Source organism: Lutra lutra, chromosome 15 (assembly GCF_902655055.1).
Source record: "Lutra lutra chromosome 15, mLutLut1.2, whole genome shotgun sequence".
Taxonomy (NCBI): Eukaryota; Metazoa; Chordata; class Mammalia; order Carnivora; family Mustelidae; genus Lutra; species Lutra lutra.
Window position 1 is genome coordinate 68,653,627 of NC_062292.1, and position 22,858 is coordinate 68,676,484.

Consider the following 22,858-nt stretch of genomic DNA (forward strand, 5'->3'; position numbering starts at 1 on the left):
ACTGGTGAGAAGGTGACCTTGAACCTAAAAGAGAAGATAGAATATTGTACCGAACATGGAAAAGACGTTTTTCAGTGATTTTGAAATAGTTGGAGAGGAACGAGAGGAAAGGGGCTTCAAGGTAACAGGAGAATTGAGGTGAGGAGGTGAGGTCAGAAACGAGCAGAGCCGACAAGTAGGAGAACTCGGTCCGTGCTGGGCGCCCGCACGCTTTCTGCCCAGCCCAGTTCCGTGTGCACAGCCTGCGGCGGCGGGACAGTGAGCGCTCACGCCGCCAGCTCCGATCGGCGTCCGCGGGGTGTGCGGGGTGTGCGGGGTGTGCGAGCCAGGACGGTGTACAGCCGCAGAGCAAACAGGAAACGCACACTCGGGCCCCCTGTGCCTCCTGCGGGCCGTGCGGGCGGGCGGCTGGGCCCGTCGCTCTGACCTGAGACCCCCGCCCCGAGATCGGGAGCCGCGGCCCCGCACACTGAGCGCCCCCCGCCCCAGAAGACCCACCAGGATCTCCCCCGCTCTCCCGCAGAAGTACTACGGGCGCAAGTCGCCCATCGGGAGGGACGTGTGCCGCCTGCGGAAGACCTACTACAACGCCCGGCACGAGGCGTCAGCGCAGATCGACGAGATCGTGGGGGAGACGGCGAGCGAGGCCGACAGCAGCGAGACGTCCGTGTCCGAGAAGGAGAACGCGCACGAGAAGGACGACGACGTGATCCGCTGTGTGTGCGGCCTGCACAAGGACGAAGGCCTCATGATCCAGTGCGACAAGTGCATGGTGAGCCCGCGCGCGCCGGCCTGCGGGCTGTGGAGGCGCCTCCGCGCTCGCCTCGCCGCACCGGGGGCCGATCCCGTTCCGCGCCCCGCACCTTCCCTCGCTAACCCTTCCTTGGGAGCCGAGTGGAGGAGCTGCCTGGTTGGGGAGTGGAGCCAGGAGGGGCGGGGGCGCCGGAGGCGGTCCCGGGGGATGCAGCCCGGAGAGCATGGGGGGACTCACCCCTCCTGGCGCCCCGTCCCTGGGCACACCCCTCTCCCGGGTGTCCAGCACGAAGCTGGACAAGGGCTGGCCCTGGTGCTGTGTTCCTTGCTCCGCGCTTCCCCACACGAGCGGGTGCGGACCAGGCAGTGTACTTGGTTCAGACAAGCTCTCCTTTTCCCAGGTCTTAAACCATTTCTGACTTTGCACTTACCTACTTCTCCCTTCGTGCCTGTTGGACCTCACCCTGTCCTACTGCTGATTTTCTTTTTGTTATTTTATTCTTAGCTCCCAGAGCCCCCCCCCCAAGCGCACTCTTCTCTCCGCAGGTGTGGCAACACTGTGACTGCATGGGGCTGGACTCGGACGTGGAGCACTACCTTTGCGAGCAGTGTGACCCGAGGCCTGTGGACAGAGTAAGCTGCCTTCTGCTGGGACTCGGATCTGCACGCAGGAGACTATCGAGCGGGCTCGCACCTGCCCTGCTGCTGGGGCATACATTTCCCCCGATAAACCACTCAGCCTCTCTGGGCCTTAGTTTCTTACACTCTACACTAGGGTAATAATTCTGCCCTTCCTTTTCCCAAGCATGTGGTCAGAGGGGAAGTACATTATGTAGAGGCCTCTGGAAGGACTGGTGCTGAACACGCGGTCAGCTCCCCACGCGAGTACACAAGCCAGTCTTAGGCCCACCTGGCAGGAGAGACAGTGGGTTGGGTGACTTGTCCGAGTTGCTAAGCGGGTTTGTCCTGGGTCTGCTGTGTTCGTGCTCTGGTCTCGTGCGGCTGTTCACTGTGAAGGGCAGCGTTCCGTGACAGCGGTGTCGGCGTTCTGAGCGGACGTTTCTGTGCTCTGAGGGATGCGCTGTGCAAAGTCCGGCATCCCTGGCCTCTGGGCACTAAATCCTGGTGGCTTCCGTGAGTCCTTGTGACAGTCACTGTCCCGGCTCACACATGGTCGTGCTCCGCAGGGGTGCAGGAGCAGCCATACGGTTAGTTTCCTCCGGCTCCTCGGGGCACTTGGCCTGTCGGTCTCGTTCTCTGCCTTCACTTTCCCAATTCCACTCCAGCGGCTTTCATCTGGGTTCATGTGTGTTGTGTTGGCATAACTGAACAGTAAGTCTCAAATTGGTTGCGAATTCTAGGTTTGAGTTCTTTTCCTCTTTTTTTTTTTTAAAGATTTTATTTATTTATTTGAGAGATGGAGATCACAAGTAGGCAGAGAGGCAGGCAGAGAGAGAGGAGGAAGCAGGCTCCCTGCTGAGCAGAGAACCCGATGCGGGGCTCGATCCCAGAACCCTGGGATCATGACCCGAGCCGAAGGCAGAGGCTTTAACCCACTGAGCCACCCAGGCGCCCCAGTTCTTTTCCTCTTGAATGGAGATCAGTAGGCTGGTGTAGTAGTCCCGGCCCTGACCCCCGGCTTTCCATTCTCACCAGGAGGTACCCATGATTCCTCGGCCCCACTATGCCCAGCCCGGCTGTGTCTACTTCATCTGTTTGCTCCGAGATGACTTGCTGCTTCGTCAAGGTGCGTGCCCACGAGCTAACCCTCCTTCCGAGCAGTGGGAGCATCTGCTCTCTGCGTACTGGTTACTGTCCCCTCATGACCGCTCATAGCAGTTAAATATGGTTGACCCTTGACCATGCAGGGCTCAGGGGCACCAAGCCCCCCTGCCCCACCCTGGGTACAGTCAGAAATCCACATACAACTTTGGACTCTCCAAAAACTCAACTACTAATAGCCTAATGTTGCCCAGAGCCTTGCCGGCATCATAAATAGTCGATTTTCACATATTCTGTATGTTACATGTATTGATATATTGGATGCTTACGACGGAGTAAGCTAGAGAAAAGGAAGTATTAAGAAAATCATAAGATTTTTTTACATTACACCCACAGTGCTGTGCTGCACTCATTTAAAAAAAAAAAAATCTGCATATAAATCGACCCGTGCCCCTCAAACCCACGTTGTTCAAGGCTTGGCAGTATTGGTCTGCTATCCTCCAGTCCTTGGGGTTTACACGTTTTCCCCTCCCCCACATAAAACTAATTCGGAGAGACCAGGGTGTCAGTAAGCTAAGTTTAGGACTGAGAAAAATTTGCAGGATTCCAGGAGAAGGAGGACCTCCCTCATGCCCTCCTCACAGTCCGAAACTGACGAGCATCGCCGTTACACCGCCCGTGGTAGCTCTCTGTGTCTGTCGTTTTAGACCTTAAGCCCTTCCCTGTAGATCGAGTTCACACAGGCATCGTTTAACGTGTCCTGTGCCTTCCTAGGCGACTGCGTGTACCTGATGCGGGACAGCCGGCGCACACCTGACGGCCACCCAGTCCGCCAGTCCTACCGACTGTTGTCGCACATTAACCGAGACAAACTGGACATCTTCCGCATTGAGAAGCTTTGGAAGAATGAAAAGTACGTGTTGAGGTCGTCTCTCTTCCCCCAGCTCTGCCCTTCCAGCGCAGAGCTGAATATGGCCGAGGATCTCGCCCGTCAACTAAACCTCTCCCTTTCTTCCTTAGAGAGGAACGGTTTGCCTTTGGTCACCACTACTTCCGCCCCCACGAGACCCACCACTCTCCGTCCCGCCGCTTCTATCACAACGAGCTGTTCCGGGTGCCACTCTACGAGATCATTCCTTTGGAGGCTGTGGTGGGGACCTGCTGTGTCCTGGACCTTTATACTTACTGTAAAGGTAGGTAACCTGAGCTGCTGAAGAAATGATCTCCTGCCCCCATTCCTTCCATCTGCAGCTGCCACTCCTTTCTTATGTCTCTGATAAAAGATTGTCCCAGGCTAGCCGTGAAGCTTCAAAGAGCTATATTTTCTCTTTCTTTTAGCTAGCACTTGGTGCTCATTTAATAAATGTTTTATTTTTCTTTTTATTTTTTTCTTGATACTCAATAAACATCAATTTCCCTTTGTTTTTAACTTAGTTAACATTTCTTAATAACGTCTACTCAGCGTTCTAGTAGCATCATCACAAGGCACGTTCTTCCACCTGCCCATTCCAGAAGCCCAAAGGCCATCATCAACTCTGGACGTGAGACAAACTCAGAAGCACACGAGCTGTTTCAGCTCTGCGGTTACTGGCGTGGGCTGTGGAGGGCGTCTGCTCTCAAATTCCAGCCCCACCACTGTTTACCTGTGTCCCTGGGCCGCTGGCAGGAGGCATTAGTACCTGTCATGGGTGAGAAGCAGCTCACCTTCTCTGTTGTAGCAAATGGTCCAGAAGGATACGTACTCCATTCAAGCATCAGCTGCTTGGGGCTCCATCGTTCTGGGGACTCCATCCCCTGGTTATAAAGTCCTCATTTCCAGATGTGCCCCCTCATTCATCCTGCCTTTGCTCTCTCCTGGCGTCCCCACACTGTGCTCTGTGCTCCCTCACAGACTGCTGCGGCACTTGGGTGAGCTGCCTGTCTGGTTCCCCCACCCTGCGGCCCACCCTTACACTCAGAGCTATACACACCACTCCTCGTCTGCTCTTCTAGCACTGCTGTCTGGGGACTCTGCTTTCTTCCGTGTCACCACATGCCTCTCAGCATCACTTCAGGGTCCTGCTGCCTTCCCAGTGGTGCGGACTCCTCTCTGGGCAGCTCAAGCTCGAGGTAAAGGAGGGGAAGGCAGAAGGGTTCTTTAACAGTATTTAAACTCCTAGGGAGACCCAAAGGAGTGAAGGAGCAAGACGTGTACATCTGTGACTACCGCCTTGACAAGTCCGCGCACCTGTTCTACAAGATCCACCGGAACCGCTACCCTGTCTGCACCAAACCCTATGCCTTCGACCACTTCCCCAAGAAGCTCACTCCCAAAAGAGATTTCTCCGTAAGTCTCCTTCCTCCTACCTGTCGTACAAGGGCAATATAGTTCCCACAGGGAATTCCTAGGGTTGGAACCTTCAGGCTCTCTGCTACTTCATCCTGTTAGTCCATCCCAAACTGTAGGAATTGGTCTCTAGTTAGGATTTTTTTCTTTGTCTTTCTCTCTCTTTTTTTTTTTAAGTAGGCTCCATGCCTAGCATGGAGCCTGATACAGGCCTTGAACTGATGACGCAGAGATCAAAGACCTGAGCTGAGATCAAGAGTCAGACGCCCAACTGACTCATCCACCAAGGTGCCCCTGTTTGGGATTTTTAAACAGCATACATACATTTATTCTGCATTTCCCGGCACGTACATATGCTGGTTCGGCCTTTCTCGGCGCACCCACGCATCTGTTTGGCATTTCCTGACACGCGCACATACCTGTTCTGCATTTCCTGGCACGGGCTGATTCTCAGCAAGTTATCAGTGTCTGTATTATCGTCATGTTTTCTTCACTTGTCTCTCCCCGCTTTACTGTCTTGGCCCTTGAGCTCTTAGTGTAGTTTTTAAAGATTTTATTTATTTATTTGACAGACACAGCGAGAGAGGGAACACAAGCAGGGGAAGCGGGAGAGGGAGAAGCAGGCTTCCCGCTGAGCAGGGAGCCCATTGCGGGGCTCGATCCCAGCATCCTGGATCATGACCCAAGCCAAAGGCAGATGCTTAACGCCTGAGACACCCAGGCGCCCCTTAGTGTAGTGTTTTGTTGAGTTTTCATATCCATAATTTTAAGCAAGCAAGCAGAGAGAATAGCAAGAACCCTGAGAAAACTTTGGTGAAAATAATTCAGGGCTTTTCCCATATATCTCTCCATTTAAAATGTAAGACATCATCTCTATATAAAATGTGAAAAGTACAGAGGCATTAAGAAGAAAAATTGTGTATCATCCCACTACACAGAAAATAACCACTGTTAGCATTTTCATTTCTTGCCTTTTTCGTATGCTTTTTCTTTAAATTGTTGTGAACATAGTGCTCCAGTCCTGTGCCATTCGTCAGTCCGCAAAGGCTTCGGACATCCGTCCATCCACAGCGTTTGCTGTCCTGAAGCTCTGGACTGAGCTACTCATCCTTGACTCTGCTTTTTGTGGGCTTGTCAAAACTTGGGGCCATCTTCCATCCTGTTCTTAACATGTAAAGAATGTTAAGAAACCATCTAACCGGAAAGAAACTTTATGTCCATTTTTCCTATATTGTTTTTGGATTTCTCTAAACAGTACTTACTTTATATTCTCCCCACCCACCACCAAGCCCTGCCTCTCCTCTGGACTTCTTTGGTCTTGCTTGCTTGGGCAACAGCTCTCAGGTCAGCCTTGAAGCCCCAGCCTGAATTACTCAGGCGCTAGGATGGGGCGGATCGGACTGGGAGCCCGTCCCCCTTACCATCGTCACAGGCATACAAGACACCGAAACCACTGTGGCCTTACAGACTGACAGAAGGACGGACCTTCCGCCCTTAAAACACAGCCACCCAGCTCGGAAGGGCTTTGCCCTGTGTTTGCCTTCCTTCGTTTCCCTCCCCATCCCGTCTCCCAGCTCCCCTGAGCCAGTTTCCACCGCAAACTCAACGCCTTCCCTTTCTTTGCAGCCTCATTATGTCCCAGACAACTACAAGAGGAACGGAGGGCGGTGAGTGCGCGGGGGGCGCGGGGGGAGCCCTTGTAGAGGGGGTGGCTGGCGACTTGAGTGGAGCAGGGGCAGCAGCACCGAGCACCCGGCCCCCCAAGAACTGGGGACTCTGACAGCGGCCTGTGGAGCCGGCAGCGGCTCGGAAGCCCTGAGTATCGGAGGCCCAGGCCTCAACGGAGCTTTAGTCGGGGGCGGGGGAGGAAGACTCGCAGGGAGCAGAAACAGGACAAGAAAGCTCTGAAACGGAACTCTAGACCGGTGCAGAGGTGTCTCCTTTCCGAAGGTTTCTGTAAGCTTTTCCCATCACCTTGAGGCGTGTCCGTTCTCGGGGCCTCCGTTGAGGACCTGCCATCCCGTAGCTGCTCAGGGCAGAGCGTCACCGAGCGTGGTGGCGGCAGAGCTCCCACTGGTGCTGGTTTTGACCGGAGAGTCTTGTTCTCGGAGAAGGAGCAGTGAAGGTTTTCCTTCGGTTTCGTTCCGTTTCCTTCCGTTTCCCTCTGTTTCCTTACGCGGTGGATGGGGCCGTGCGGACAGTCGGGAAAGGCGGACGCCCCATGCGGATTGTCCCTGTGGTGGGACTGCAGGCGTCACAGGGTCGCCTCGCACATCTCTGCCAGCTGGTGGTTTGACCAGCTCCGCGGTGGCGCATGCTTCCCTGAAGGAGGGAAAATTTAGTTTTATAATTAGAAAGTAGATTTCAGGAAAAGGTCGTGATTTGTGCAAATAGTGATATAGTGATGGCCAGAGCCGAGGCTTCTAAGAGCTTGCTTGGGATCTCGAGCCAGCCAGAGGCCCCTCCCCTCCTCCCCCCTCCCCTCCCCTGCACGGCCTTAGCCAGAATTCCCACATCCTTCTGGCAGGTCGTCCTGGAAGTCCGAGCGCCCAAAGCCCCCCCTGAAAGACCTGGGCCAGGAGGATGACGCTCTGCCCTTGATTGAAGAGGTTCTGGCCAGCCAGGAGCAAGCCGCCAACGAGATGCCCAGCCTGGAGGAGCCAGAGCGGGAGGGGGCCGCTGCGGAAATCAGCGAGGGGGCCAAGAAGCCAGAGGAGAGTGGGCAGGACCCCCAGCCGGCGTGTACCCCTGAGGAGCGAAGGCACAGCCAGCGGGAACGCCTCAACCAGATCTTACTCGGTCTCCTTGAAAAAATCCCTGGGAAAAATGGTAAGATAGAATGGGGCTCGTGCCCCAGGCTTAAGATAAAGGGGAGATTAGGAAGGAAGGAAGGAAAAAGAACAACTTGCCACTCCTTGCCCAGGATGGGAAGTGTTCTGCGAAAACGTCCTGGTTCTCTGGTGGGCCCCGGGGCGCGGTTACATCCCGGGAGGGGGACTGAGTGACGAGAGCCCCGCGCCCCGCACCCGGGAGCCTTCTCTCCTGAGGCTGGAGGAAGGCCCAAGGTGCCCAGAGGTCGGAACAGGAGTCACAGGACTCCTGTGACCTCCTTAGAGCTCAGACCTGGAACGAGGAGCGGGAGGGGTGGTCGCTGAGCCTCCCTGCTTCCGTCTGCAGCCATCGACGTGACCTACTTGCTGGAGGAGGGCTCGGGCCGGAAGCTGCGGAGACGCACTTTGTTCATCCCAGAAAACAGCTTTCGGAAGTGAGCGCGCAGCGGCTCGAGCGTCCGCCGGGGAGTGCACAGTCCTGCCTGGGCCTCGGAGCGCGGGCGGGTTGGGCGGGGCGTGTCGCCCGCATTAGGTACTTCACACACCGTGGAGCTAGCGCAGAGGAAGGGGCTCTGTCTAAACAGCGCGCTCGGCCTCGGGCTCCTCTCCACCGCCTCCCCCAGCGGGTTCGTGACGGGAGGAGGACCGGGCACACGGGGGTGGCCGGAGCCTGGTGGAACTTGGTAACACTCGCCCCTGCCCCCAGGCTGGGCCTTTCTGTGTCACCTCCGATCCCACGGGCCCTGCCGCGGAGCTGCTTCCTCTGCCCAGGGGTCCCGCCCCGTCCAGCGGGAGGGGACCCCCCCACCCCACCCCCGCCTCTTCTCTGCGGGCTCCAAGAGCTACCCCCAGAGACCTCAGACAGAAGCGGCAGCTGGGGCCTCTTTCCAGACAGATCCTCGCCGGGGAGAGTTTCTCCTTTGTTGCCCAGTCAGGTCAGAGTAAAACGCGAACTGCTGAGTCCAAGCACTTGCACCCTCCGCCCTTCTCCCTGCCTCTCCCCCCAGAATGTAATCGTGGGTCAGGGAAGGCCCCCATGGGGTCAGAGGGCACAGGACTTGCAGTCGTGTTTTTGTTTTAACCTTCATAACCTGCCAGACCTGGTTTTTTTCTAATAAGAAGGCCAGGCCCCTGGGGTACCCGGCCACGGCCCCGCCCGCGCTGTGGCGGCGTGTGTCTGCCGGGCCCCAGGGACGGAGACGCGTCTCAGAACAGACTCACTGTAGAGCCTCCGTAGAAGCGACCCCCAGCCTCCCCCGAGTCACTACACAGACCGCCGGTCAGAGTGTCTGTCGTGAGTGTGCAGCATCAGCTCAGAACACTACTCTCGTTTTCTCCGTTACACGGTTTTCAGTGTCCCGCTCTTAGAGACAGGGCTCACCCCCCACGTCCCATGTCCTCCACCCCCTGGTGACGGCAGCAGGAGGGACATCATGATGTCTCCTGCCTTCCCCTTCTCTTGGCCAGAAGTTACCAGACAATACTGTCTCTTTAAAAATAAAATTTAAAAAGCTTTGCTTTGTTGTCTTCTCAGACATACATATGCATATACGTTTTAGATGTTCTTATAAGAGAAAAGATGGATTTTAAATGTGCCAAGTTGTGTGTGTATATATGTCCGTATGGATGTGTGTGTGTCTGCTGCGTGACTCGGGAGCAGTAGAGCAGGACGCACGGCCCCACCATTCTCGAAACCCGGACCAACGCTGTCCTCACTGTACATTTCCCCGTGATGCCAACGCTCCGACTTGTTTAGGTAGAAACACGGACACCTTCCATTCCATTGAATCTTTGTTTCTTTTTCTCCTTTCTGTGTCGATCTTGAGGGAAGAAAAACAAACAAAAGAGGCAGGGGATGCCAAAGATCCCCTCAAGCAGAGAAAAAGCAGAATAAATATTTTATTAAAGAAAAAAGAGAATTAAGAAAATAGTTTGGAGTATTTTCTTACTGTAGAGAAGCACTGTACATTACGACGAGACCTGGGTATGAGATACTCACGTGCGGAGCCGGAACCGTCGCATGCCACGCCCGTTTAAGTGGTTTCCTTTGGGTTTCATTGCAGGGAGCTGGGGGGGAGGGAGGTGGGAAATAGGGGCACTTTGGGGGTCTCCTTTAGTCAAAAAGCAGGAAAATGACAAGAAAGAGATTAAAATTCAATATTTCCTTGAATAGTGTTAAACACTAAAATTTTAAAAAAGACAAAAAAAGAAAAAAACTTTGTAAAATGTGAGAACAGAAGCAAAAGACACTACGCTCTGTCATTTTATCTTTCTTTTGTTGAAAGACTAAAAACTGAAATGTTTTTTAGACAATCAAATGTTAGGTAAGTGCAAAAACTTGTTTTTTCTTACTGGTGTAGAAATTAATGCCTTTTTTTATTTTTCGGTTATTTTATAATAATGAAATAAAAAGAACCCCCCCAGCTGCCGGGTGGGTTTCGGTGTTTGCAGCGCGGGGCAAGGCACTACACCACTGCGAATAGATACAGTTAGTCTGCATGTCTGTAGGCTGTGTGATTGCGGAAAACATAAATGCTGCTAATATATTTCCTTTTTACAAAAGCATATCTAAATAGATGATTGTTTTGATGTTAATCTTTGTAAATTATGTATTACCGATTTTAACATTGGATGTAATTGCATAAAAAGCTTGCATCTCAATCCTTGAAAGTCTAGTATTAAATGGAAAAACTTTTCCTAACAACAGAGTGGTGAGCCTGCTGGTTTTTCCCCCCCGTCCCGTCCTCCACTTCTCTTCCAGGATCTCCTTCCTCCATCCTGTTTCCAGACAGGTCTTTTTACCACCGCGCCGCCAGTCAGCGCTAAGCCAACCGCCCCGCACACACACATACACACGCGCACACGCACACACGCACCCGCTCGTACTCATGAACCAGCCCCAGGCTTGGGGACAGTAACTGCAGGCCGCTGTGTCGCACCGTTGCCATAGTAAGCAGCTTCCATAATACTCATACACTCACATTCACAACAGCCCTTTCAGGAAGGTACCCAAACCCGACTCTTTTTTTAAAGATTTTATTTATTTATTTGACAGAGAGATCACAAGTAGGCAGGGAGGGGGAGGAAGCAGGCTCCCCGCCGAGCAGGGCTCGATCCCGGGACCCTGAGATCATAACCTGAGCCGAAGGCAGATGCTTAACCCACTGAGCCACCCCGGCGCCCCAAACCCGATCTCCTAGGTGAGGGACCTGCAGCAACACAGGTGATGTCGCTTGACCCGTCCTCTAGCTCGTTAGATAACCTCGTGCCAGCCCCGATGTTACTACTTCCATTTCATAGAAATGAAAATCGAGTGTCAGTGACTTCCCAGAGGTCACCCAGTAACCAGTGCTGGACTCAGAATTCCAAACCTTCACGTTCATCTGCAAACAGAAAAGTGTCAGAAATAGCCCGTGTGGCCCTACTAAGGAAGACAGACTCACTCCTGCCGGCAAGTGCAGGACCCAGCGGGGGTCAGCCCAGCCCGGCTCCCTGCGGCCGCTCCGAGCTCAGCGGTGCGAGGCCGCGGGCTGCGTTCCCGGGACGCAGGGTGGTATCTGCAAATCGGTCAGTGTGTTACCTCACATCAGTGCGAGGAGGACCACAGCATCTCGATAGATGCACAACAAACATTCGACAACGTGCAACGTTCTTTTATCCATGATAAAGACCCTTCGAACAAAGTACGCTTACAGGGAACACCCCTCAGCATGACTAAGGCCACGTGTGAGAACCGTAGCTGATACAACATCCGCCGGCGGACAGGTGAGAGGCTTCCCCGAGCTCGGGGACAGGCCGGGCGGGGTCCGCTCTCCCCACTTTCATTTGACATAGTCCTGGAAGTCCCCAGCCATGAGCAATCAGGAAAAAAGCAATAAATGCCACCCAAACTGAAAAGGAAGACGTAAGACATTCACTGTTTCCGGATGGCACGATACACACAAAACACCCTAAAGACCACCAGGAAACTGCAGAACCGACGGGTGATCTCGGGGCGTTGCAGGACGCGAGACGTCGGGAAATCGCAGCACCGCTACAGGCCGGTGATGAAGCCTCGGGTAGAGAAATTAAGAAAGCCACCCCCCCCAAACCCCGTTTACAACCGCACCAGAAACACTAAAATACCTGGGAATAAAGTCAACAAAGGAGGCGAAGGACCCGTTCTCCAAAAACGGTACTGACGGAAGAAACCGCAGTCGACGCCGACAAGCGGAGAACGACTCGGTGCTCATCGACCGCGGACGACTGCGGCGAAAATGTCCATACTCGGGGCGTCTGGGGGCGCCGCCCGGCAAGCGCCCAGCCCTCGGCTTCGGCTCAGGCCACGACCTCCGGGTTGTGAGCCCCAGCCCTGCGCCGGGCTCCGCGCTCAGCACGGAGGCTCTCTTCCCCCACCGCCCCTGTCTCACTCTCTCCCGCAAGTAAACACAAGCTTACATAAAGGCTTAAAAATGTCTGTACTGCCCAAAGCAAACCATGGGTTCCATGCCATCCTGTCAACATGCCAACAGCGTTTTTCACAGGACGAAATCCTAAAACCTGTGGGGAACCGCAGAAGACTGAGGAGCCAGAGCAGTCTCGGAAAAGAAAGTCAAGATTGGAAGTTCCGACAACTCCGGATTCCAGGTCCTACCAGGGCCGCCGTCATCCCAGCGGTGGTGCTGGCACAGGACAGACACACGGTCCCCGGGACAGAGTAGAGAGCCCGGAGCTGGACCTGCAACCCACGTCAATTACTCTGGGACTCAGGAGGCGAGAACGCGCAGAGGGAACACACAGGCCTCCCCGGGCAGCGAGGGACACCGGCCGCCGAGCGCCCGCAAGTCGGAGCGCGCCCGGACCCCGCGCAGGGGGAGACGCGGGAACTGAAGCTGGAAACATCTAAGAGAGCGCCAGGCTGTTGCCGGCCACAGCAGCATCTTCCCAGATGTCTCCTGAGGCAAGAGAAACAAAAGCGAAAATAAACTCTTGGGACTGCATCAAAATAAGCTTCTGGGGCGCCTGGGTGGCTCAAGGGGTTAAGCCTCTGCCCTCGGCTCAGGTCATGATCCCGGAGTCCTGGGATGGAGCCCCACGCCTCTGCTCAGCAGGGAGCCTGCTTCCTCCTCTCTCTCTGCCTGCGGCTCTGCCTGCTTGTGATCTCTGTCACATAAATAAATAAAATCTTATTAAAAAAAATTTAAAAGTCAATTGACAGAATAGAAGGTATTTGCAAATGACACATCCAATAAAGGGTTAGTATCCAAAATACATAAAGAACACCAAAAGATAATAATTAAAACTAGCAGAAGACACGAACAGACATTTCAAAGACCTCCAGGTGGCCAATGTGAAAACGCGCTCAGCATCGCTCCGCGTCGGGGAAACGCAAATCAGAACCACGAGGACCGGCCACCTCACACGGGCCGGCATGGCCAAACCCCAAACCGCGCGGACCAGCAAGGGCTGGCGAGGCCGCGGGGAGCAGCCCCCGGGCGCCGCTGGCGGGAACGCAGGCGAGCGCAGCTACTGCGGAAAACAGCGTGGAGGTTCCTCAAAAACTCAAAACTAGAATTACCATCAGATCCAGGAATGCCACTATCGGAGACTTACCAAAGGACAGGGAACCCTCATTCGAAAAGATTCACGCACCCCTGTGTGTTTTATTCTTTTAAGACATTCTTTTCAAGTGATCTCTACACCCAGTGCGGAGCCTGCACTCGCGCTCGCTGCGCCGCCCGGGTCCCCCGCGCCCTCGTGCGCACCTGCGGCCACACTCCCAGCAGCTGCACCCGGAGAGCAGGCAAGCGTCCCTGGACAGATGAATGACACACATGACAGAACCCTACTTCATTGCAAAACAAGAATGAATTCTGGCCGCGTGCAGCAACACGGCCGGAACTGGAGGGTACGATCGTAAGAGACATACGTCAAAGATAAATGCCACGATTTTGCCCACATGCGAATTTAAGAAATGAAGGAAATTTAAAAGGAGACAAACCTCAAAACAGACTCTGTTGTGTTAGAAGGGGGGTGGGGAGCGATGGGAGTAAGAGGTGAAGGGGACTTCCCATCATGAGCAGAGTAATGTACAGAGTTAATGAATCACTGCACCGCACATCAGAAACTAACACAGCTCTGTATGTTAGTTACCTTTGCCGGAATTTCCATTTTTAATCTAGTTTTAAGAAAACAGTTGCCTGGGGCTCCTGGGGGGCTCGATGGGTTAAGCATCTGCCTTCAGCTCAGGTCATGGTCCTGGGATCCTGCTCCCTGGGATCGAGCCCCACATCGGGCTCCTTGCTCAGTGGGGAGCCTGCTTCCCCCTCTACCTGCTGGCCTCCACTTGTGCTCTCTCCCTGAAAAAATCTTTTTTTTTAAGATTTTATTTATCTATTTGACAGAGAGAGCGAGCGAGCACAAGCAGGCAGCGCAGCAGCGGCAGAGGGAGAAGCAGGCTCCCCGCTGAGCAGGGGCCCGATGTGGGGCTCGATCCCCGAACCCCAGGATCACAACCTGAGCCGAAGGCAGTCACTCAACCAACTGAGCCACCCATGCGCCCCCAAATAAAATTTAATTTCTTTAAACAGAAAAAAATCAGAGTTGGCTGCAAGAGCCGGATGTCTGTCGGCTCGGTGAGGACAGGAGGCTCTCGGCCGGGCAGGCGGTGGGGCGGCCGCAGAAACAGCACACGGCCCTGCTTCCTAAGTTCTTCGGCCTTGATCTCGTAAGCGCTGCATCTGCTACTGCTTTTCCAGACAGCACGGACGAGCGACAGCACAGAGCGGACGCTCTCACACCTGCTCCACTTTCTGACGCTCCGCAAAGCCTGTGCGGCTCACTGCGTCCGCAAGCCTGAGTGAGATCCGGCAGCTGTGACGACAAACACCACCGGGTCCCAGCGACACTCCAGCACGACTGTTCCCAGTCACCAGGGGACCCCCCCCCCCGCCCCGTCAGAGCCCGCGTGTGGGGACAGGAGTCAGGCAGGGCAGACCAGGTCCTGGAAACCAGACGCTGTGACAGCACATGGGAATCACCAGTCCCTGTGCACATCCTACTGTGAGAAACACGGCTCCCCACGTCAAAGTCACATTCACTGTTTTATAATTTCATGAGAAAAATAGAAAAAGAAGATGGGCGCCTGGGTGGCTCAGTGGGTTAAGCCGCTGCCTTCGGCTCAGGTCATGATCCCAGGTCCTGGGTTCAAGCCCCACATCGGGCTCGCTGCTCAGCGGGGAGCCTGCTTCCCTCTCTCCTCTCTCTCTGCCTGCCTCTCTGCCTACCTGTGATCTCTGTCTGTCAAATAAATAAATAAAATCTTTATAAAAAAATAGAAAAAGAAGAAAGAAAAAGAAAATAGAGAAGCTGCATGACCTTGAGTGCTCTGACTCCTAAGGCTGCAGCTGGCAGCTCCCAGGGGCTGAGTGCGACACGACAGCCGTCACGCCAGAGCGGCCCTGAGGGGTCAGGTCTCCCGAGACGGCCAGCGAGGAGCCCAACTGGGGAAGGGTTGGGGGCAGCAAGAGGCAGCCGGGAACGGCAGCAGGAGTCTGGGAACGGCAGCCACGCGCCAGCCAGCTCCTGAGGACAGCTCCCTGCCCCTCTGTGGCCGGACTCTTGTCACCTTGACACAAGGCCCCCACGCTGGAGGAGGCTGTCCGGGCCCCCCTGTACCCCCACCTGGTTCTGTCTCCCCGGCCTCCCAGGAGCTCTCCTGCCGGCAGTCAGGGCCAGCACCCCCGGCCCCTCCGAGCTCCACCTGCTGTCCCCGCCAGACTGAGACGCAGCCACTCCCACCTGAACACCGCAGGCCACTTAGTGCGCCTTCGGAAGCCATGTCACTGCACAGTGGGGACATCAGAAAGATCACTTGTTACCCTTTAATCCCTCCCAGTGGCTCTGATAGGGTTCTTGGGAGCAGAGGGGCAAGGCCCGCGCCTCCCCGCACCCCCCTACTTCCTCCAGCTCCCGCCCTGTGGGTCTGGCCACACAAGGCAAGGGAGCAGGTCTCAACAGGGAGGCCTCCGCATCAGCAAGGGCGGGAGGCAGGCCAGGAAGCGGGCCTCCCCCCCTCCCCACAGCCCCTGTCCCGACACCCAGTGACACACACATGTTCTTCTCCCACACTTTATTGGGACAAAGGAGCGGGCAGACCAACACCACAGACCCGTCCACCGTCGGGGGGCGGGGGTCTGGACTTCAGCACCGGGCACAGCCGGAGCACATAATACAGGCAAGGTGGGCAGCGTCAGTGGGGGGCATCCACACGTAGGAAGAACCTTCCGGTCTCCGGCGGAGGCGCAGGTGGCACTGGCGCAGTCCACTCACAGAGGAACAGGGCAGCGGGCGCGATTTCCATCGTGCAGGTGGGAAGGGAGACATTTCCTTGTGCAGGTGGGAAAGAGGAGAGAGACGCCGAGAAACTCCTTTTCACGTTTCCAGGAAGAGCAGAGTTCACCTCACACGTGGCACGAGAGGGAGAGGGAGACTGATGTCCCCCCGCAGAGCTCGCCGTGGCGCGGGGGGGGGGGGGGGGGGGGGGGGGGCTCATTCCGCTGCCACTGGGGTGCACAGGACGGTCCGTGGGCCACGGGCGGTTGGTTCCCGGGGCGCAGGAGGGAGAGAAGGACGGGCCAGGGGCTCGGCCTAGAGGACGAGAGACGTGTACCCCACGGGCACCAGCCCCTCGGTGCCGTCCCGCCCGCAGCGGAGCCAGTCCTCGTCCACCGTGGCGACCACTCGCAGCACCTCCCCGCGCCGGAAGCTGAGCTGCTCCGGTCCCGCGGCCGCGTGGTCACAGAGCGCGCGCACCGCCCTGCGGGGAGCCAGAGGGACACCAGCTATCCCCGGGGCGCCTTCCCCACTGCCGGGGCTCATGCATCAGCGCGGGGGGGGGGGGCATGGCTCGATTAGGGGGGCGCGGCCACTTATCTGACGCCACCCGCACTCACTGGGGCTTCAAATCCACCCCAAGCACCGGGCGCCTTATCGGAACCCTCCCAGGCAGGCTTCCTAGGGGCCCCTCAGGGGCAAACACGGCACCTCGAGGTCCCCCAGGGGCTGCCGGCAAACCGCGCGGCGCCCGCACCACTCCGCCCACCTCCTCTTCCCCTCCCAGGGCCGCATGCTCGCTCTCTGGACCCCAGCCCGGGGTCTGGCCCCCGCCCCAGGCCCGCTCTCCACCACGCGCCCCAAGACCCTTCGGAGACACAGGCCGGCACCCCGTCCCCCGGCCCGCGCCGCTTCCCTAACCAGCCCTCGGCCCCCCGAGGCCTCCAGCCGCCGCCGCCCTCACGCCCCACGGGACCAGGACACAGTTCCTCACCCGCCACCCCCGCACCCGCACCGGGCCTTCCTCGAGACCCCAAGACCCGGCGCCCCAGCATGCAGTCCTCGGTTCCCGGCGTAGCGGCCACACAGCAACTGCGCATGCGCCCGCCGGACCCCGCCGGACCCCCCGGTCCGGAACCCCCCGCGGGGCCGCGGGCTCCAGGAAGCCCCCGGCCCCGGCGTCCGCCCGCCTGTTCCCTCCCGGGCAGCGCGCCAGGCACGCCGTACTTGAAAATCGCCGTCCGACGAGGGAAAAATCCGGACACCCCACTCGGGTGACTGAGAGCGGCCCCCAGAAACCAGAGCCAAAGCAGGGGCGGCACCCCGGCTCCCCCGGGGACAAACGGCGTGTCCGCTCCCGGGGGCATGCGGACCCGGTGTGCCACCAGCCGAGCCTCCATCCCGCCCGCTTCACGCTCCGGCCCCGGGCGTCCGCAGAGCAGGGGACAGGCACGGGGACAAGAGCTTCACGCCCCCCCCACCTGTGGGTCTGCACGACGCTGGCAGCCGAGGCCTCGAGCTCTTCGGGAGGCGACAGCGGCTCGGGAGGTGCGCCCCGCTTCACCAGAGCCAACACGCTCACGGTCGGGGGCAGCCAGCTGGACGGTCTCCTGGGGGTGAGGACACGGGGTCGCAGAGGTCACTGGCCTTCAGCAAAGGTCCCAACAACCCAGGACTTCGATGGTGGGAAGAGGTCAGGAGGGGGCCCCTTCGGGGTTCTTAGGGAGGTGACAATCCGAGACACCAGGAGGGCCGGAGCGCAGGTCACGCGCGGTTCTCGGCTTTGACGGCCGAGCGGGGAGCCAACGCCCGCGGAGCTCCCAGCCGGGCCAAGGGGAGACCCAGGCTCTGAGGGGACCCCCACCCCAATACCTGGACTTCATGGGTCCTCCGTCCGGTTCCGCCAGGCCCCCGGGCACACCGAACAGCCTCCCCAGCCACAGGCCTCGGCCGGGCGCCGTGTCCTCCGTGGGCTCTGGCCTCGCCTGCGGGCCTCCGGCCGCCGGCCCAGGACGCCACGTCCTCCACCGGGGCAGAGGGAAGCCCTCGCTGCCCCCCGAGGCGTAGACGCGAGAGGCCTGGGTCAGCTGCTCCCACCAGCTGCCTGGTGCGGGGGCGCCGGCGGGAGCCCGAGGGCCGGGAGGCGTGTCCCCCGCGCCCCCCCGAAGGCTCTGGGCCAGCCGTCCCCCCCAGTGCAGCACGGCGTGCACCGTCTGCTGCAGGGCGGGGGGCGAGCCGGGCCGGGCGGCAGGGGGCGGGCCCAGGGGCAGGTGGTGGTGCTCAAAGAGCAGATCCAGATGGAAGGTGAGCACCGAGAGCGGCTGCAGCAGGAGCAGCAGCTCCGTGGACAGGGCGGGGCAACCACCCCGAGCCAAGGACAAGAATCCGGTGGGCAGGTACAGGAGCGACAGTAGGCCTGGGGAGGAGCAGGCCGCCGTCAGCCCCCCAGCCTCCGTCTGCGCTGGGAGCTGCGGGGGCAGAGCCCGCGACCCGCAGAACCAGGGGTGACACTGCATGCAAAAAGTCGGGGGGCCCGGAGCAATAGTGTGGGGGTGCACTGGCCTGGAGCCTCACCCAACAAGGCCCCAAGGCTGAGCGAGCATGCCCGAGGGGTTGGGGGACGGCAGCCCAAGGAGACCCTGGGGCAGGCAGGCAGGTGAGGCAGGGGAAGGAAGAAGAGGCGGGTGGACGGGCTCAGGCTCCGGAAGTTCCCGGGAGGATCTGGGTCTTCCCCGCCGTGGGGCAGTGCGATGCACTGGACGTGGGAGGCACCGAGGAACATTGGTGGAGCCGGGGACCAGGGTCCATCCGGCATCACTGGGACCCGCAGCAGAGCCAGCTCTCTGGCTCCCTCCCCGCCTGCCACCCCGCCCTGCCCGTAGGCGTCTGACCTGCATCTTCCTGGAGGCTGGAAAACCACAGCTCCAACTGCTTAGTGCTGGGGAGGAGAGCGAGGGCTCAGGGCGGCGCAGCGCCCCTGCCCCTCTGCGTGGGGGATGAGGAACTTCGAAGAGCGACGAGGCCCCAGCGCCGCGTCCCTCCCGCCCGGGACACCCGTGTAGTCCGGGCCGAGGGAGGGGCGCCCGGAAAGCGGCCACTCACTTGAGGAGGCCCAGGATGAAGGCGTGAAAACGGCTGCGGCTGCTGCTCAGCGGGGCCAGGCGGCTGACCTGGCTGTACAGGGACCCCAGCGCCCGGCTGCTGGCGCCTGCGGACACCGCGCGGTGAGCCGGGCCGGCCCAGCCCCGCCCCCGCCCGGCCCACCCGCCCGCGCCCCGCGCCCACCTGGCTTCACCGACGCCTCGACCACGCTCCAGGGGCTGCTCCTGCGCTGCCCGGTGATGAGGTCCTTCCGGAAGGGCTTCAGCCCGTCGGCCACCAGGGCGTGCAGGGCCGGACAGAGGGTGGTCAGCACCAGGTGACCCACGTCCGGGCTCAGCCGGCTATCCCCCAACTGGGCCTGGAGGCGGCACAACCGACACGTCCCGGGTGGCTGCGGCCCCTCCCCGCCGCCCGTTGGTGCGGCCGCAGGGCCTCCCACGGGCACCCTCACCTTCTGAACCAAGTTCCGGGCGGCCCCGAAGTGCGAGATGATCTTGTCCACCGAGGCGCTCACGGCGATCAGGAGCCCTGCGAGGGGCGGGCAGGAGCGCGCGTCTGAGCGGCGCCCGCGCCCACCCCAGGCCCCCGCAGGCCGACCCGGGGGCGGAGAACGCGGACCCGCCGCAGCTGCCCCGGAAGCCGGGGTCAAGGAGTCCGGGCGTCCTACCTTTCTTCTGCTCCTGCAGCTGGCCAGTCCCGCTCTGGGCTTCTGCCATCCACCGTCGCTGGGCCCCTGGGGCGCCGGCGAACGACCAGGAACTCCGGGCTGGCGTGAAGGAAGAACGCGGCGACGCTTACGAGGGTGACCCGAGGACGCCGGGTTGGCGCACCGGTCGCCCTAGGGCTCACAGCGCCCGGGGCCGGAAGCGAGCTGGGGCAGGGGATGGGCGGGGCGCCTCGCGCTCGCCGTCCCCTCCCCCTCCCGGGCCGCGCACCCACCTCCGCCCCGTCGGCCCCGGGCCGGACGGCGAGCGCCCCGCCCGCTGGGCCCGTGGAGGGAGGGCAGCCCGGGGAGCACGTGGGGGACCGGGACCAATGGGCAGACAGGCCGGCCGACGAGAATGGGAGGAGACACGGAGGGGGAGGCGACCCCGGGGTCGGGAGGCTGGGAGGCGCGGGCGTGGGCAAACCCGGGTCCGGCGCCCGCTTCTCCCCCACCCTCCCGAGCGAGGCGGGGACCGAGCCCCACCGCGTCCCCCGCGCCCCCGGCACCGCAAAGGCCCCGGACCGTGCACTTGCTGGCACCCCCTCAGCCCGTGTCCCCCACGCCCGGGCCTCGAGGTCCAAGGCCCTGCCCCACGGCGGATGGCGGGGGCCGGATGCCCGGCCCCGAACCCGCTGGCGGGCGGGGCCGCGCCGTCTTCCCCGAGGACGCTGGGGGCGGAGGTCCGGCGCGGGGCGGGGGGGGCGGAGCGACCCCCGCGGGCGAGCCCGGGTCCGTCTTACGTAGCCTGGGCGGAGGCGGCGGGCTCCTGGTCCGGCGGGGGGCCTTCGGCGGGCGCGGCGGCGGTGGTAGCGGGGGGGGCGGGCACCTGGCAGGGCGGGGGGGCCACGGCGGGGAAGGTGCTGCTTCTGGGAAAGAGCGGGGACAGCAGCAGTGCCAGCTCGGGGCTGGCCAGGCAGGGCAGGACCCCCCGAGCCGGAGGCGAGTGGGCGCCCACGGGGGACAGGCGGACGGGCAGCAGCTGCTTCTGCGGGGGCCTCGGCGCGCCCAGCAGACGCAGCTCCGCGCGAGGCGGGCCGGCGGGAAGCGCCGGGAGCGGGGTCCCCGCCGCGCCCGCGCCCTCCAGCAGGGGGCGCGCGGCGGCCGCGGACCGCGGGCGGGGGGGGCGGCGGGGGGAGGCCGGCTGCAGCGGGGATGGGGGGCGGCGGGGGCGGGGCGGCAGCCAGGCGGGGCGGGCGGAGAAAGAGGGAGCAGAGAGTTAGTGCCGCAGCCCGGCGGGTCCCCCCAGGGCGCCCCTCCCCGAGCGCTCGCTGGCCGCGGCCGGGGGGGGGGGGGGCACGGACGGAGGGGGCGGGGCCGCAGCCCGGCCCCTCCCCGCCCCGCCGTTCCCGGCGGCCGCTTACCCGCACGGCCGGCCTGCGCGCCCGGCTCCTCCGGCTCCCGGGCGGCGGGGGCCTCCTGGCCAGCCGCGGGGCTGCCCTCCCTGCCCTCCTCGGGCGGCCGCTCGGCGATGGGTTGCAGCCCCGGACGGTTCTTCCTCCTCCGCGGCGGCACGGGCGGGGGCGGGGGCCGGGGCGGCACCAAGGCCCAGCCGGCCGGGGGGTCCCGGGGCGGCACCGGCGGGGGCGGGGCCCGGCTGCGGGAGCGGAGCTCCTTGAAGGTGGTGACTTCCCGGGGCGGCGCGGGGGAGCCGCCGAGCGAGCCGCTGGGGGGCAGCTCGCTGTCGGGCGAGAAGACGATGAGCCAGTCGCTGCGGTCTTTCTTGACCTGCGGCGCCAGGGGCAGCCCCGGGCCCCGCCTGCGCTTCTGGGCCAGCTCGTGGAAGGACGTGATTGTCCGGTGGGCCGCCGGCTCCTCGCTGACGTCACTCCGCCACCCCGCGTCGGTCTTGGAGCTGCCGTCAGTCACTGCCGTGCGGCCTGCCCACCCCGAGTCGAGTTTTGCGGGTCGCGAGTCCCCAGCGGTGCTGCAGCCGGAGTCACTGCTCTCCGCGGCTTTCCAGCCCGCGCCCGGCGTCTCCGTGTCGATCTTCCAAATGGGGTTGATCTTCCAGCTGGGCTCGGTTTTCCCAACGTCGGCTTTCCCGTCATCATCCGCCTCCGGGAGCTCGGAGGCAGGGAGGTCCAGCTCCCCACCGTCGTCCTCCTCCTCCGGGGCCGGGGAAGGGGGCTCCTGGCAGGTGGTCAGGGCGTTGCGGTTGGAGTCCAAGCCGGGGCCGGGTGGGGAGGAAGCTCCCGAGCAGGAATCGGGCGAGCAGCAGAAGCTGTCCGGAGAGCAGGCTCCGGGGCCGACGGAGCCCAGCGGGGAGCCCTGCTCCAGGGGGACGATGCTGGGCTGAGGGTGGACATCCTCGTCGCCCGGGGGGCCCCGCGAGTACACCGAGATGGGGGACTCGTCGGGACTAAGATCTGAGCAGGAGCTGAGAGAGGAGGAGCAGCCCGGGTCCGAGGGGGAGGCGGCCCCCTCTTCCTCCCGGGCTGGGTCCTGCCGGTTTTCTAAGCCCGGCCCGTGCTCCTGGCAGCATCGGCAGGGCACCGCTGGGCTGTTGGAATTGGCGTCCACCAGGGCCCCGCTGCAGGGCCCCCGGCTCTCCTTGCCCCCGGTGTCCCCGGGGGGAGGGGGTGTGCTCAAGGGCCCCTCCCGCAGCTCCGGACGGCGGGACAGGTGCAAGCCCAGGGAGACGTGCTGGAGGTGGATGTGGTTGAGGTTGCAGAGTAAAGCCCTCTGAGGGGACAGCATCGTGCCGGCGGCGACGGGACGGCCTCTGGAGAATCCGGGAAGTCGGGCCTCTCACCCGCCTACCTGGCAACCGCAGATGCAGATCTGGAAGACGGAGAGTGATGCCCAGCCGGAGAGGACGCGGGCCGCCAGAAGGACACCGAGGTGACGGCCAGCTGCAGCAGGCGTGAAAGGCGCCGGCCGCTTTGGACAATATTTCAGTGAGACGCAAACGTCCACACTGCAGTATTTGCAGGTGGAGCCGGAGGGAGCCCCCCGGGACTGGGGCGGGGAGGGTCAGAGAATGCGGCTGCGCTCTGGATCTCCGTGGAGGTGCGGGGGCTTGGAAAAGGATGAGGCCCAGAATGGAGCCCCGGATCCTCTCTGCGGCAGTCTGGCCCTGCACCGCCCCGCCCCCGCCCCATTTCC

At 60.8% G+C, this 22,858-nt stretch overlaps 3 protein-coding genes across 10 annotated transcripts in view; 1 reads left to right on the forward strand and 2 right to left on the reverse strand.

The window, feature by feature from the left end:
* ASH1L (ASH1 like histone lysine methyltransferase) overlaps positions 1–10,338 on the forward strand; it is a 193,359-nt gene extending 183,021 nt beyond the window's left edge. For all 7 annotated transcript variants that reach the window (XM_047703838.1, XM_047703836.1, XM_047703840.1 and 4 more), the window contains 9 exons: positions 524–772; positions 1,300–1,386; positions 2,410–2,500; positions 3,250–3,388; positions 3,496–3,668; positions 4,635–4,801; positions 6,428–6,468; positions 7,329–7,630; positions 7,979–10,338. In XM_047703838.1, coding sequence (XP_047559794.1) covers positions 524–772; positions 1,300–1,386; positions 2,410–2,500; positions 3,250–3,388; positions 3,496–3,668; positions 4,635–4,801; positions 6,428–6,468; positions 7,329–7,630; positions 7,979–8,070 — 1,341 coding nt within the window. In that variant the 3' untranslated portion in view covers positions 8,071–10,338. The remainder of the gene's footprint in view (positions 1–523; positions 773–1,299; positions 1,387–2,409; positions 2,501–3,249; positions 3,389–3,495; positions 3,669–4,634; positions 4,802–6,427; positions 6,469–7,328; positions 7,631–7,978) is intronic.
* A 2,371-nt stretch (positions 10,339–12,709) lies between these two features.
* Positions 12,710–22,816, reverse strand: RUSC1 (RUN and SH3 domain containing 1). Of its 2 annotated transcripts, XM_047704235.1 has the most exons (9): positions 21,115–22,807; positions 19,715–19,813; positions 19,499–19,575; positions 19,231–19,405; positions 19,048–19,153; positions 18,837–18,883; positions 17,818–18,361; positions 17,427–17,555; positions 15,728–16,429 (listed from the first exon to the last, which is right to left on the reverse strand). In XM_047704235.1, exons 1-9 carry the CDS (start codon positions 22,448–22,450, stop codon positions 16,261–16,263), a joined length of 2,682 nt encoding a protein of 893 aa, XP_047560191.1. In that variant the 5' UTR covers positions 22,451–22,807; the 3' UTR covers positions 15,728–16,260. The 2 variants fall into 2 exon arrangements, with proteins under 2 accessions (XP_047560192.1, XP_047560191.1); XM_047704236.1 differs by lacking the exons at positions 15,728–16,429; positions 17,427–17,555 and adding an exon at positions 12,710–12,727 and having other exon boundaries at positions 17,742–18,361; positions 21,115–22,816.
* LOC125085620 (potassium/sodium hyperpolarization-activated cyclic nucleotide-gated channel 3-like) overlaps positions 22,502–22,858 on the reverse strand; it is a 4,760-nt gene continuing 4,403 nt past the window's right edge. Inside the window, exon 3 of the mRNA XM_047704082.1 lies at positions 22,502–22,711. Within this exon, the coding sequence (XP_047560038.1) occupies positions 22,502–22,711 (210 nt within the window). The remainder of the gene's footprint in view (positions 22,712–22,858) is intronic.

Coding starts and splice junctions, on each gene's coding strand:
- RUSC1 (XM_047704235.1), bottom strand. CDS start 22,450: ATGCTGTCCCCTCAGAGGGCTTTACTCTGCAACCTCAACCACATCCAC. Junction 19,814..21,114: donor CGCGCAGGCCGGCCGTGCGG/GTAAGCGGCCGC, acceptor CCTTCACGCCAG/CCCGGAGTTCCTGGTCGTTC. Junction 18,362..18,836: donor CAGCCTCCAGGAAGATGCAG/GTCAGACGCCTA, acceptor GCTCCTCCCCAG/GCCTACTGTCGCTCCTGTAC.